This window comes from Eubalaena glacialis, chromosome 12 (assembly GCF_028564815.1).
Source record: "Eubalaena glacialis isolate mEubGla1 chromosome 12, mEubGla1.1.hap2.+ XY, whole genome shotgun sequence".
Taxonomy (NCBI): Eukaryota; Metazoa; Chordata; class Mammalia; order Artiodactyla; family Balaenidae; genus Eubalaena; species Eubalaena glacialis.
In genome coordinates, this window is record NC_083727.1 from 70381322 (window position 1) to 70396112 (window position 14791).

A 14791-nucleotide genomic window follows, 5' to 3' on the forward strand; every position below is an offset into this window, starting at 1 on the left:
GGAATCTACTGCTACCCTGGTTCATTCACACACGTCACATGGCTTAAGGCTGCCCTCTGTCCAGTTCCTGCTGCCCTTCTTTGCTGCAATAATCTCCTGATAGCTCACCTAACTAATACCTCCCCCACCAAATAGCAACTTATTTTGTTGACTACTAGAAGAACTCTAAAGACAATGATGTGACATTAAATGAGTAAGTTGAAAACAGAAGAACTCTAGTTGTTTAATAACCAACAGCAAAAGATAACACTTTAAATTAAAAGGCATTTTATACCTCCTAAGTGCATTTTAAACTATTTGAAGTGTACTATACAGAGACACCTAGCAAAGAAATATTTAGGGCTCAGTAGTAAAGATTTAATTTAGTTGCATGTAGATAATTAGCTAAGCTCTTTAATATTTACAAATCAGACATAATTACATTTTCATGTATCTTGCAAAACCACAATAAAGCACTGGAAATTAAATATTACATTATTATGATAAACTCTGCCTGTGCAATTATTTTACTTGTTAATAATAAATGAAACAAAATTTCAGAGATGAGATTTATTACTGAGCTCCAATTACAATGATTTGGAGAATGCGGTAAATATCTAGAAATGAAACAGGTCTAGAACACTCATCAGAAAGGTATATATATATAAGGTAAACCCATGTCCTTATGGTTATTTTAAAACCAGACCTCCTTTTCTTATCTATTGAGTAGTTCTAGTTTTTAAATAACTGTAAGAACATTTGGTCTACATTTATAATATCACTGTAACATTAATTTACAAAAACCAAAACAGATAACGGTTGTAGTCAAATAAAAACATCATACTCAGTATAACATACTTTCTTTTTAAAAAAAGAAAAACTCCAATTACCTTGGGTTATTCTCTCATTTAATCTTTACTTTAGTAGTTGAATGGGACTTTTTTTTTTTTTCATTCGAATCACCTCTGAATCTTTTTTTTTTTTAAAGACCACTCTTTATTTATTTATTTTTTTAAAACTTTTAGGTTTTATTTATTTATTTATTTATGGCTGTGTTGGGTCTTCGTTTCTGTGTGAGGGCTTTCTCTAGTTGCGGCAAGTGGGGGCCACTCTTCATCGCGGTGCGCGGGCCTCTCACTATCGCGGCCTCTCTTGTTGCGGAGCACAGGCTCCAGACGCGCAGGCTCAGTAACTGTGGCTCACAGGCCTAGTTGCTCCGCGGCATGTGGGATCCTCCCAGACTAGGGCTCGAACCCGTGTCCCCTGCATTGGCAGGCAGATTCTCAACCACTGTGCCACCAGGGAAGCCCTGGGACTATCTTTTCAATTAAAATAAAATTCTGGACCAAAATTAGCTGAAATGGAAAATCGAAATATAAGACCCATCTGTGACTCTAAAAACTATTTGTTTTTAACTGCAGGCTTTACGATAATTTACAATTATTTTTTTCTTCATAAATATAGGTTCTATGCCAGGTAGAAAATGAACACTGTCCTTGCAAACAGTAAAACAAACTAAACACTCACAACAGTTGTAAATGCACAATTCCCCTTAAAATGTTAAAAATACAACGTAAGTTTAAGAGCATCGGTACTTTTTATTATATAGAACTTAATTCACAAAAATGACTTCCATTCTCATGGCACTTTTACAAGAGGATTTAGTCAAGGAAAAATATTGAGCAGCTCTTTCTGTGGAAAAAGAATGCGATGATGGCTACAGTTTTGAAAGGACAACATTCACTATAGTGGCCTGGCTGCAACCGCCATCCTTCTTCCTCAGTAGCATCTTCTAGAACAAGAAACAAGATACTGTGTGGTGCTAATCTTCACCTGAAGATTTCAGAGTCCCCAGTAAAGCTCCATCTGCAGTAACCAGCACTGTTAATCCCACTTAGATGTTTTCCTCCTCATATAACTGTGTCCCTCACTATCAATAGCTTCATAGAGGTCCTTCTTATTCTCCTGTGTCGCATGTAGATAACCAATATAAGCCACACAAAGTGAAAGGGTTACCAATCCGAAAGCCATTACAGGTTTGTTCTGTCAAAGAAAAAAAATTATAAGACCTCATTAAGACTCATCATTTGAGGAGACTCAAGTATCTCTTGCACTTTCCTCTTGACATGCCAAGGTTTTAGTACCACACCAACATTCCTATGGTATTAATTTCATTTATAAAAATTTACCCAGTTCTTTATTCAATTAACTCAACTCCTGATAATTTAGAGACTATAGAAGACTCTTGCTTCTTCTCTCCACAGCTGGGACATCTCCGACCTTCACCTTTAGGAAGGTGAGGCTGGAAGAGGTGCGGGGGAAACGAGAGGCATGAAAACTGGTCCAGTGCTCAGAGTTTTCAGTGTTATCTGTGTGATGTGGAAGAGTTGCTTAACTTCTCTGGGCCCAAGCTTCCCACGTGCAAACCTTAAATTAGTTAATTTTATTAGGAAGTGAGGAATGAAGTATACATGCTATTCTTCTCACCTGAGTTCATGGATAACTGGCAGACACCCTTTCATGTCATATACCAGGTACAGCAAAATATACACGCTCTTCTCTGGGAACTTATTCTATTACCTCAAGAAATTTAGTGATTGGAAGAGAAATGCTACTACAATAACCTTGAATTGCTGCTGTAAAATCCAAGACCCTAAGAGGCAAAGTGATGCAGCTCTGAATATTTTTTTTTTAAAAGCTTTTTAAATTTGTATTTTCTGCTTCTGTCACCATACCTGTTGTATTACTATTATTTCAAATCTTAATCATCAAAAAAATAAAGGTCAAACCTCAGAGCAGTTTAAATTTACAATTCTTTTTTTAAATATTTCTTATTTTATTTATTTATTTATTCGTTCATTCATTCATTTATTTATGGCTGCGTTGGGTCTTTGTTGCTACGCACGGGCTTTCTCTAGTTGCGGCGAGGGCTACTCTTCGTTGCGGTGTGTGGGCTTCTCATTGCGGTGGCTTCTCTTGTTGTGGAGCATGGGCTCCAGGTGCATGGGCTTCAGTAGTTGTGGCACACGGGCTCAGCAGTTGTGGCTTGCGGGCTCTAGAGCGCAGGCTCAGTAGTTGTGGTGCACGGGCTCAGCTGCTCCGCGGCATGTGGGATCTTCCCGGACCAGGGCTCGAACCCGTGTTCCCTGCCCTGGCAGGCGGATTCTTAACCACTGCACCACCAGGGAAGTCCTAAATTTACAATTCTTGAAATGTATTTGGCAATTAAAAGAATACATTAGGGACTTCCCAGGTGGCGCAGTGGTTAAGAATCCACCTGCCAATCCAGGGGACATGGGTTCGAGCCCTGGTCCGGGAAGATCCCACATGCCGCGGAGCAACTGAGCCCGTGAGCCACAACTACTGAGTCTGCGTGCCACAACTACTGAAGCCCGTGCACCTAGAGCCCGTGCTCCAGAACAAGAGAAGCCACCGCAATGAGAAGCCCAGGCACGGCAACAAAAAGCAGCCCACGAACCGCAACAAAGAGTAGCCCCCGCTCGCCGCAACTAGAGAAAGCCCACGTGCAGCAACGAAGACCCAACGCAGCCAATAAATAAGTAAATAAATAAATTTATATATACAAAAAAAAGAATATATTAGTTCAACGTTTTTAAAACATTCTACCTTGATTTAATTATTTGATTGTTAAATTGACCTATTTAACTTTAGCTTATACTATTTAGCTTATACTGGCAACTATGTTATTAAAATTCTAATCACATTCAATACATTTAAGTACATTGTATGATTTGAGTTTTTAAAAATGTAAAATTTATCATATCAAATATATTCAATAACTTGCTACAAAAATATGAATGATTAGCTAACTCCCTAACACTGTACAAATGCATGTTTTGAAATTTTTCAAGATATGTTTGCAGTATCCCCCTAGGTTAAAATATTAATAAAGCCTGGAATTGTAGACTATAAGAATGATCAGATTTTCAGTCTGTTTTCTTTGTTTCAATGGAAGATCTTATTTACTTAATAATACTTGATCAAACAATAAAAATTTCCTTAAAATTAACACAGATATTAAAATAAAATTTTAAACAGGAATTTGAAAAGTCAATCCATTAAAATCCAACCATTTTCCATTAAAATTCTCCAAATGTGCTCAAAATAATTAGTTTTATATGTGTATTAAGTGAAACAGCATTTAAGATTTTCCTTCCACCTGCTTTTTATTCACAGAGAGGTCTTCCATGATAAAAATCAAATAATAAGAACTTTCTATTTCTGACAGCCTAGTTAAATTGAACATAAAGTCTTATCCTGGGAACTTCCCTGGTGGTCTAGTGGCTGGGACTCCGCGCTCCCAGTGCAGGGGGGCCTGGTTCGATCCCTGGTCGGGGAGCTGAATCCCACATGCAGCAACTAAAGGTCCCACATGCTGCAACTGGGACTCAGCGCAGCCAAATAAATAAATAAATATTAAAAAAAAAAAAAAAAGTCTTATCCTGGATGCATTTCTTACAGGTTTAATGAAGAGCTCTGGATTCACCGCTCGAAATAAGGTTGTGGTGCGGACCCCTCTGAGCCCTGGGTTTCCCAGGTCTTTTTCCTTGGGTGGCTCCTTTTTAAAGGCTGGAGGCTCAGGTGCTGAAGACATCTTGACTAATGATGATTTAGTACCTAAAAATAAAATGAGAGACTGTTTTTCCCTTCCAGATTGTGTTCTTTTGATAATGCTCTTTAAGAAACTGATTCCGTTTTCATTCTTTTTTGAATTCCAGTCCACTTTTCCACCAAAAGTGATGGTCAATTATTTTCTTCCTTTGTATAACACATACTTTGTAAATGGAACTTCAGGTTTTGCTTGGTAAAATGGCTATTTTATTTTTCATCTCTTAGACCAAACTAGTGAGGTATGCAAAAATTGTCCTCCTACTTTTCCAGGAGGCTAGATAATTTGTTTGTTGGTCTGAGTCACACTGTATCTTGTTATATGAAGAGGGTGCTAAGGGCGGAAGTGGCCGGTGGGTTATCCACACCTTCTTAATTTCCTGCCCTTTTCACTCTTCCTCACCTTCCAATAGCCCTTTCAGGACAGGAGCATTCCATTGCTCCACTTCTCCCACCCCCTCTGCCTTCCTCCACCGGCCACCCCAGCACCAGCACCAGACAGGAAGGGTGAGCAGCTGTCAGTCCCCACTCCCTCTCTGCCTATCAGCCACTCTCTGGAAACAACCACTATGCTACCTCCTTAATCGGAATACCCTTTTTTCTCTTAATTACTCAGAATTTATCCTATTAGAGCCGAGTATGTCTTTTGGCTTCTGGTTCTCCCAGCTGGAATGTCATCATTTTGTGAATATTTTTCTCTTCTAGATACTATTAGGCAAAAGCTTATTCTTACCATTCCTGCCACCGAATACTTGGGGTGGGGGGCAGAGTTGCAAGGGAGAAGGCAGGGAAAGACACCTTCCAAAGAAAGGCTGAACTTGATGACAATATAATAAAATTCTTCAGGGGAAATGTTGAACGCTATCATATAGTAAATGTTATGAAATGAGAGTCAAACACTCCCATTTAAACACTCATTGGGGCTTTGTTTATTCAAGTATTCTTTAAGTCTTCCATTTTATAGTCTTTATAAAAGCAATATTTTTGCAACTTTATTACTTATGGAGAAAGGAGTTCAGTTTTTTCAAAACATACTGATTATTCAATGGGAAAGCTCAACACATGTGTGATCCAAACACAGGAGTCTGCTATGGGCACAGCAGGTGTCCATCAGCAAGAGGATCTTGCATTTCACTCCTTCCATCCCCTTGCTAACCATTCTCAGCCATTCATTAAATAAACCTCCCATACTTTGGGCATGTGTATTGGTTTCATAATCCTGGGGAGCAAATAAACATTTCTGAAGCCCTGGGGGTTAGCTGACTTGCCAATGACAAGTGATCTCATCTCTTCCGACCATGATGCATTACAGCAGAATAGAGCAATCATCAACCTCTGTTTACCTCTTCTGCGAAGTCTACCTTGGACACGAAGTATATGAGGTAACAACTCGTAAAACACTTATTTCATCAGCATTTAAAACATCATTCAAGCTGTAACAAGCAATTTTTTAAAAATTTCAACTGCATTCAAGTTACTAGTTTTCTCTACTGAACAGTGTTTTTTTCACTATAGATAACTTCTGAATCAATTCCATAACATGCCTGAAATTTGTTCAGCCAGCACACACTTGCTTGAAACTCATCATGCCCAAGGCTGGCAAAAAAATCCAACGTTTTCTTCAGAACCAGGGGTCCACTCATATGCCCGTCTCTTACGTGAACTTCTTGAAACTGTCGACTGAAGAAAAATGCGCAAACTAAAAGTTGCGAGTTAAGTTTTATTTGGGGACCTTACTGAGGACTATAGCCTGGAAGACAGCCTCTCAAGCCTCTGATATATTAATATTTATATATATACACATGCAAGATTCTTTGGTCTCCTCTTTCCTTAGCCGAACCTACATTTGCTTTGTGACGAATCAAGCAAATAAGCAATCAAGGTAGTATTTATTATACTGCAACCTCTAGACATCCACATTCTGTTTATGTTAAACTCTTTGCCAGAAATGACAATTAAAGAACACCTGGGCTAGAAACCACTGCAAATGTTTATTGAAAGGGCCTTTTACAATCTAAAGAATTACCTACTACACTATATTTAAAAAGATTTAATATGCCACAATTTCCATTGTTTGTGATACTTTGGGGAATGTATGAAAATAATATTTTCCATTATATGTCATTCTTTTACTAGGGCTGGAATAAGACAGCTCAGTTCTATTGCTGCTTCTCCTTTAATGAGCCACAGTCACTGAAGACGTTACAGTAGTCCTCCCCAAACTGCATGAACTTGTTTATGCCACTGATCAAACTAATAAAGAATTTTAACAACCTTCTGTACTTTAAGTAAAAAGAAACAGATTACTGAGGCCAAAAAGGGCCTTAGTAGGTAAGAATTTGTGATATATAAGAACAGAACAAAGCAGAACATTGTTTTCATGTAAGAGAAGGTTCTTCTGCATCTCCTCACATGCCCGGCACACAGAGCTGTAGGAATATGACTGGGGCAGAAATTCAAGATGTGGTGGTTGAATAAATAAAGTATGTAAGATGCAAAACCTTAGCTGTTTCTTCACAGATGTGTTAACTGTCAGTGCTTTTTGGGAAAACAAGTCTCTATTTCAAAAGCAAACTTTTAATCTAGCAGTAAAAGCTGACCAGCTACTTTCAAGTGCAGAGCTAATATAATTCCATTTTAAAAAGCTGCACCACCGTAAGTTCAAAGCACAGCAACAACCTATTCCAACATTACCACTCGAATCAGCAGTACCTAAGACAACAGTTAACACCTAGCACACGTCCATCAGAACTTCCTAAGTCTCCCCATCACTTTCTCCCACTTCTTCCCTTACTTTTTTTTTCCCACTGCAGGTAACTAGCACTTTCTTATTTGTATATGATACTGACCAATCTCTAGATATACTTGCTTTCAAGATATGTTTATTTGTAAGCTAGGACCCTCACTTATTGCATTAAAAGGGGAATCTCCGGACTTCCCTGGTGGTCCAGCAGTTAAGACTCCGCGCTTCCAATGCAGGGGGCCTGGGTTCAATCCCTGGTCAGGGAACTAGATTCCGCATGGCACAAGTAAGACCCAGCGCAGCCAAATAAATAAATATTAAACACACACACACACACACACACACACACACACACACACACCCTAGCAAGGATGATGGGAACCAGGCACTGAACTGCTCCTGGCAAACTAATTTGGTGATTAGTTTCTGTGTGGGCCCACCTGTAAAACACTCAATAAATCAGGTATCCCAGGGCCACCACCTGGCTGTGCAATCTGTCCAGGTGCCCCCATTCTTATTTCTTCTTCATTTTTCCATCACCCATTTGTTGTTCCCTTATCAACTCATGGAAAGAAACTGTTGTATATAATTTTTTTAAATAGAAGAGAGTAGAATTTTTCATACTTGCCTATAAAAAGATCTAAACTAAACTGTATTTACTTCATATGTCCCTCCTGGAGAAAAGACAGTCTCTTCAATAAGTAGTGGTGGGAAAACTGGACAGCTACATGTAAAAGAATGAAATCAGAACATTCTCTAACAACATACACAAAAATAAACTCAAAATGGATTAAAGACCTAAATGTAAGGCTGGATACTATAAAACTCTGAGAGGAAAACACAGGCAAAACACTCTTTGACATAAATCACAGCAATATCTTTTTGAATCCAAAAGGATCAACCTCCTAGAGTAATGAAAATAAAAACAAAAATAAACAAATGGGACCTAATTAAACTTAGCTTTTGCACAGCAAAGGAAACCATAAACAAAACGAAAAGACAACCTACAGAATGGGAGAAAACATTTGCAAACGATGCGATTGACAAGGGATTAATCTCCAAAATATACAAATAGCTTACGCAGCTCAATATCAAAAAAACAAACAACCCAATCAAAAAATGGGTGGAAGACCTAAATAGACATTTCTCCAAAAAAGACATACACATGGCCCATACGCACATGAAAAGATGTTCAACATAGCTAATGATCAGAGAAATGCAAATCAAAGCTACAATGAGGTATCACCTCACGCTGGTCAGAATGGCCATCATCAAAAAGTCTACAAACAATAAATACTGGAGAGGGTGTGGAGAAAAGGCAACCTTCCTACATTGCTGGTGGGAATGTAAATTGGTACAGCCACTATGGAGAACAGTATGGAGTTTCCTTAAAAAACTAAAAATAGAGCTACCATATGATCCAGCAATCCCACTCCTGGGCATATACCTGGAGGAAAACAATAATTTGAAAAGATACATGCACCCCAATGTTCATTGCAGCACTATTTACAATAGCCAAGACACGGAAGCAACCTAAATGTCCATCAACAGGTGAATGGATAAAGATGATGTGGTATATATACACAATGGAATATTACTCAGCCATAAAAAAGAATGAAATAATGTCAATTGCAGTAACATGGATGGACCTAGAGCTTATCATACTAAGCGAAGTAAGTCAGAAAGAGAAAGACAAATATCATATGTGGAATCTAAAAAAATGATACAAATCAACTTATTTACAAAAACAGAAACAGACTCACAGACATAGAAAACGAACTTAGGGTTACCAAAGGGGAAAGGTGGGAGTGTGGATAAATTAGGAGTTTGGGATTAAGATACACACAATACTATATATAAAATAGATAATCAACCAGGACCTACTGTATAGCACAGGGAACTCTACTCAATATTCTGTAATAACCTATAAGGGAAAAGAATCTGAAAAAGAATGGATGTATGTATTTGTATAACCAAATGACTTTGCTGTACACCTGAAACTAACACAACATTGTAAATCAACTATACTCCGATATAAAATAAAAACTTAAAAAAAAGATCTAAACTAAACTGCATTTACTTCATATGTCCCTCCTGGTAAAAAATTCTTTACCTTTTTCTTCTGTCCACCCTCTGGTGAAGGCAATATGCGATAGGAAAAGGAAGCAACAAAGGTAAAGGACTGACTCTTTGCACCAATGCCACAAGGGTCATTCACATTCTAAGTGTGAGTGAGAATGGTGCTCCCCTGGAATGAATAATGCACACTGTGCGAGGCTATACAAAGATGTTCCTAAGCCGAGTCAGGAACAGTCATTTTTGAATGATTTTCTCTCCTTTAGTAAAACTCTTACTCTGCAGGATGATCCAGAATATATTTGGCAACTGACATTAAACAATTCAGTGAAATAAAATTGGCATGACATGAAAAATTAGACCAAGATATAAAGAATCTGAGTTACTTTGGGGGAAAACCTTAATCTTCAGATATTCATTTTTGAAATAAGCATCTCAGTAGAAGATAAATTTAGAAAGTTATCAGAATCATAGAACATTAGAGAGAAAGCATGTCAGCAATAATCAAAGCCTTGTTTTTAAGACTTAGGGAATTATAAAATGGACAAAATACTTTAATGAGATATAAATGTACTTGTTATTTTAGTTCCACATACCACACTATTTTAATATTTAAGAAAATCACTTGAAGTCTGGGGCAGGACACCTTAAAAATAATTTGAATTAGAATAAGCAAGTTTGGGACAGAATCAGAGGACTTGTCTTGAGGGAGTGTAGCATAGCCTCAAATGCCAACTTTGCTACGGATTAGGTGTATGTTTTTGAGTAACAACCTCTCTAAGCCTCAGTCTGCACCTTTATAAAAGGGATAATATTATCTAATGCATAGAATTACTATGTGGATTAAATGAAGTAACATTTTTTAAAGGACAAAACAGATGTTCAATAACTGGTAGCTACTGTCATTTTCACCATCGAATCCAATCCCCTTTTTTTAAACAAAGAAATCTAAACCCACAGAGCTTGCCTTTGCCCAAGGGAGAGTGAGATAATCCAGGTCTCTCAATTTCCAGCCCACCCCTAGACCACCATTTCACCCCACCTTACTCCTAAATTGATAAGACTCTGCATTTGTAAGTTATTACAAGATTTAAGAAACATAAAATTATAATCACTTAAATTTTAAAGATAAATTCTGTATTTGCTGTTTTTAAGGTAAAAAACGCTATTAAAAAATCTCTTTCCATCTCTTGAAATTTACTGTACCTAGAAAAAGGAGAAAGATTTTGACAACGGTTTTGTTGCCTACAATCTGAGAGGTGTAAAGTACTATCTGGGTCCGCTGCCCTCCCCATAGTGTGGTACCCACACTACATCTGGCTATTACTCAAAGACAGATACCTTTGAAGGCTCCAGAAAAAAACAAAACAAAACAACTGCATTCAGTTAAGTTCCAGACATTGTGTTGCAGGGGGAACACATGACTAAACACAGTTAAAAAGGAAAGAGGCACCTCACGTGAAAACAGTTACAAAACCACTTTCCCCTAATTAGGAAGTTTGGTGAGCTGGGATACCAAGAAACTGTCCAGGAAATGGGAGGGTTCTGGCGGTGGAAGTGTCCACGGATGGGGCGGGACACGCACCCGGTGGGGTCAGAGATCTCCCAGACCCGGCTCAGGGCGCCCACCGAGAGGCGAGGATTCGGGAGGCCTGAGAGAACGCCGCCGAGTCCACGCACCTGGGAGCGAGGTCCGCAGGGCGGCCGGGCCCTCCAAGGCCAGGGTCGAGTGCGCTGTAGGGCGGCCGCCCTGTCCCCACCCGCCGGCCCGCCGCCCAGCCACCTCTGCCCCGCCGCCGCTCACCTGCCGCGAGGTCACCTCCTCTCCGCGCCCGCTGCGCTCCGCCTCTCCTCCTGCGCCTCGTCTCCCCCTGCAGGAGAGAGCGGCCCAGCGCGCTCGGCAAGCTCGGCGCCGCAGCGGCCCCTACAGTCCGGAGGCTGCGGCGCAGGGACGCGGGAGCGGAGGGGTACCAGTCTAGCGCCTCTCCTCCATCTCCCAAGCCCTCCAGCCCGCCCGCGGGATGGAGTTTGCAAAAGGCGTTTTTGGTTTCTTCCTTTTTTACCTTAAGTTTTCAGCCTACTGAGTTCAAATAACTTTCCAGTTTCGCGTGTGTGTTTTGTATAAATAAAAGGAGACATCACCTAGACTTACATAAATTTATTAACGGAAGGGGAAGGCTTTCTGATTTGGGAAAGAAGGCTCGGATCTGGTCTCCTCCTAGCCCCATTTCAGGGACACAGTCATTTAAATGTACGGTTAATCCTCTGACATTCTGTTAGTGCCTTGAGAGTCTAAGATGCAAGATACGTGTGGCTATGGTTGTGATAAGAATAGATATGGATGCCGGTTTGCACGTGCTTTGCTGATGTTGAAGTTTGTTGGAATAAAAGTTGTGTTAAAACAAACAAAATAGAATATCAGGTGTCCAGATTTTGGCATGGATTTATGTAAAGTTTTGGCAAATGGATTTTGAATTTAAAACTTGTTCTCTCAAGCCAAATTGACTTTAATTTGAGGTTTAATTTTTTAAAGTTCATTGACATCTGGTATTAGTAGGCAATCTTCTGACAAATAAGTTAAATTTTAATTAAAAAGCTGTTTGTAACATGAAAAGGTGCTCAACATCACTAATCCTTAGGGAAATGCAAAACCACAGTGAGATACCGCCTCACACCTGTTAGAAGGGCTATCATCAAAAGGACAAGAGGGACTTCCCCGGTGGCACAGTGGTTAAGAATCCACCTGCCAATGCAGGGGACACGGGTTTGAGCCCTGGTCTGGGAAGATCCCACATGCCGCGGAGCAACTGAGCCTGAGCGCCACAACTACTGCGCTTGCGCTCTAGAGCCCGCGAGCCACAGCTACTGAAATCCGCGCGCCTAGAACCTGTGCTCCGCAGCAAGAGAAGCCACCGCAATGAGAAGCCACCGCAGTGAGAAGACCACGCACCGCATTAAAGAGTAGCCCCTGCTCACCGCAACTAGAGAAAGCCCGCGCTCAGCAACGAAGACCAATGCAGCCAAAGATAAAAATTAATTAATTTTAAAAAATAGTAAGACAGGACATCTGGTATTTGCTAGGATTAGGAGCTTTTCTATTTGATGGGATTGGCTGCATAAAACAAAGTTTCATCTGTGTGAAAATGCATTCAGATTTATCAAAGACAACTATTTTAATCAGAAGTTCCCAAAGTCTGCTCTAGGGACAATACTGGTGGTCTGTGAGCCTTCTCAAGGGAAGGGTACTTTTTTTTCAGGCAAGAATTTATAGAATTAATCTTTGCATGGGCTCTAGGTATGCGGGCTTCAGTAGTCGTGGCACACGAGCTTAGTTGCTCCGCAGCATGTGGGATCTTCCCAGACCAGGGCTCGACCTGTGTCCCCTGCATTGGCAGGCGGATTCTTCACCACATTGTTGCAGTAATTTTTATTAAATGAATGCTGGATTCTTTTCCCTAGCATCACGCCAAGTCAAAGTAGGTGATATAATTAATGTGGGCTCAGCATACAACTGTTGTTTCAGCTGCAAATAACTGAAAGTAACTTGAGTGCAAAAGGATCTGTATTACCTCATGTAATTAAGTACAGGGAGGGGACTGGTTTGGGGAACAGTGAGATATGGGACATCCATAGATGCCAACAGGGCTCCCTTGTCTCATTTCTCTATGCACTTCTCAGGTACACTTACTGCATGTCTTGGGTACATCCCTGCTGGCAGTTCCAGCCTCCTACCACGTTAAGGTACATCCAAGTGGAAAGGGAGCTTTTCTAATCATCCATATATCAAATCTCATAAAAGAATTTTGATTGGCTTTCATGACCTTTAGGTCATGTACCCTTTTTCAGGACAAATTGTTGTGGACAGGAGGAAGGGATAGCAGGGCTGGCCCAGCCTGGGTCAAAGTCATGTTATCCCAGTTGTGGAGGAGACATTCTCTGGGGGTTGGGATGGGGTAGAGGTGCTAGGAAGACAAAACAAGCAGACATCCACCCCACAGGTAGACCTGCTTCCTGAGAAGTTACACAGAACTCCTGAAAAGCAGCAGCCGGCAGGGACCACAGAATAGAGCTTTTCCACCGAGGGGTGCTGCTGCCCCATGCTCACGTGGTGGTGAAGGGATGCCTTCTACTCACCGTGGGTGACTAAATGAGGTGGCCAGAGTGGAGGAAATGGGTGGGCCTGGTGCTGAATGCACAGGAGAGACTCCTGAGGGACTTGAAAAAATAGTGTCGTTACCTGCCATCATATAATTTATTTATTTATTGTCTTTCTTCTCCATTAGCATGTAAGTTCCATGAAGGCATGACTATGCCATGAAAGCTCCATGGAGCTTCATGTAAGCTGCATGAAGGCTCTATGTTTTGCTCGTAGCTATATTTCCAGACACATGAAGAGCTCCAGAAATATTCATAGAAGGGATGTTAAGTGGACTAATGAGATGCTAAGGAGGAGGTACCATGATGAAGAGCAGCCAACCAACGCATGGGCCTCTGGACCATGAGAGACACTTTCCCAGAACGGGGTGAAAGTGAGATATTGTGAAAGGGGTCCTAGTGAGGGAGGGTAGAGCTGCCACGATGGGCCTGCAGGCCCCGGTTGTGAAAGGAAAATCAAAATGGAGTTGGTATTGCTAAGAGAGCTCTCTCACGTGGAGCCTGGAGGCCATCGAGAAAGTGTGACTTACGCATGTCTCAGCCTGGATGGAACCTGACCTTTGATCACTTACCGTCTAAAGCAGGCATCCAGAACATCTGCCCAGTGCTCCAGAAACTCAAGATATTTGTTGGACGCTTACCCTAAAATAACGGGTGACAGTCTATCCCTTAAGGACAAATATTTCCTTTCCTGCATCAGAGTCAGTCATAATTCTTGAACAATCCTGTGGCTTTTGCTTTTATAAGCCCCTGACTCTTTCTCTTCCCCGGAACAGGCTTTTAGTTTTACCTGATTCTGTGTCTCCCAAATTGCAATTTTTTAAGACCCCCCCAAAAAGCTCTTTGTTCTTTGTAGCCTCGATACTGATTATTGTTGGACATCAATTCTGTAACTGCCTCTGACGGCACCCAGGGCTGCAGAAACAACTTCTCTCAACTGAGGCACAGATCTTTTATTCCTTTATCAACTTGCTCCCCTCATTGGATTAAAAACACAAACAAACCCCCAAGCCCACCCTTTTTCTTACTCTTCCACCTTTGCCCAAACCCAATTTCCAGAGAGGAGGGGAGCCCTCTGAGGTAGAGGGGGCCCAAGCAAGGCTTTGTGGCCAGCCCGTTTTCAATAGCCACGCCCTTGGGTGTGGAGGGCATAGGCTCTGAGGTTTGCCTGTAGGCAAATAAGTCAGTGAAATGTCAGTATCAATGTTC

General features: G+C 40.8%; 1 protein-coding gene across 1 annotated transcript in view; it reads right to left on the bottom strand.

Moving 5' to 3' along the window:
- Positions 1-11179, bottom strand: part of LOC133102352 (uncharacterized protein C6orf163 homolog) — a 32579-nt gene extending 21400 nt beyond the window's left edge. Inside the window, 4 exon segments of the mRNA XM_061207328.1 lie at positions 1813-1899; positions 1902-2022; positions 4460-4617; positions 11108-11179. Of these exon segments, the coding sequence (XP_061063311.1) occupies positions 1813-1899; positions 1902-2022; positions 4460-4594 (343 nt within the window). The 5' untranslated portion in view covers positions 4595-4617; positions 11108-11179.
- Between the last annotated feature and the right edge of the window lie 3612 nt (positions 11180-14791).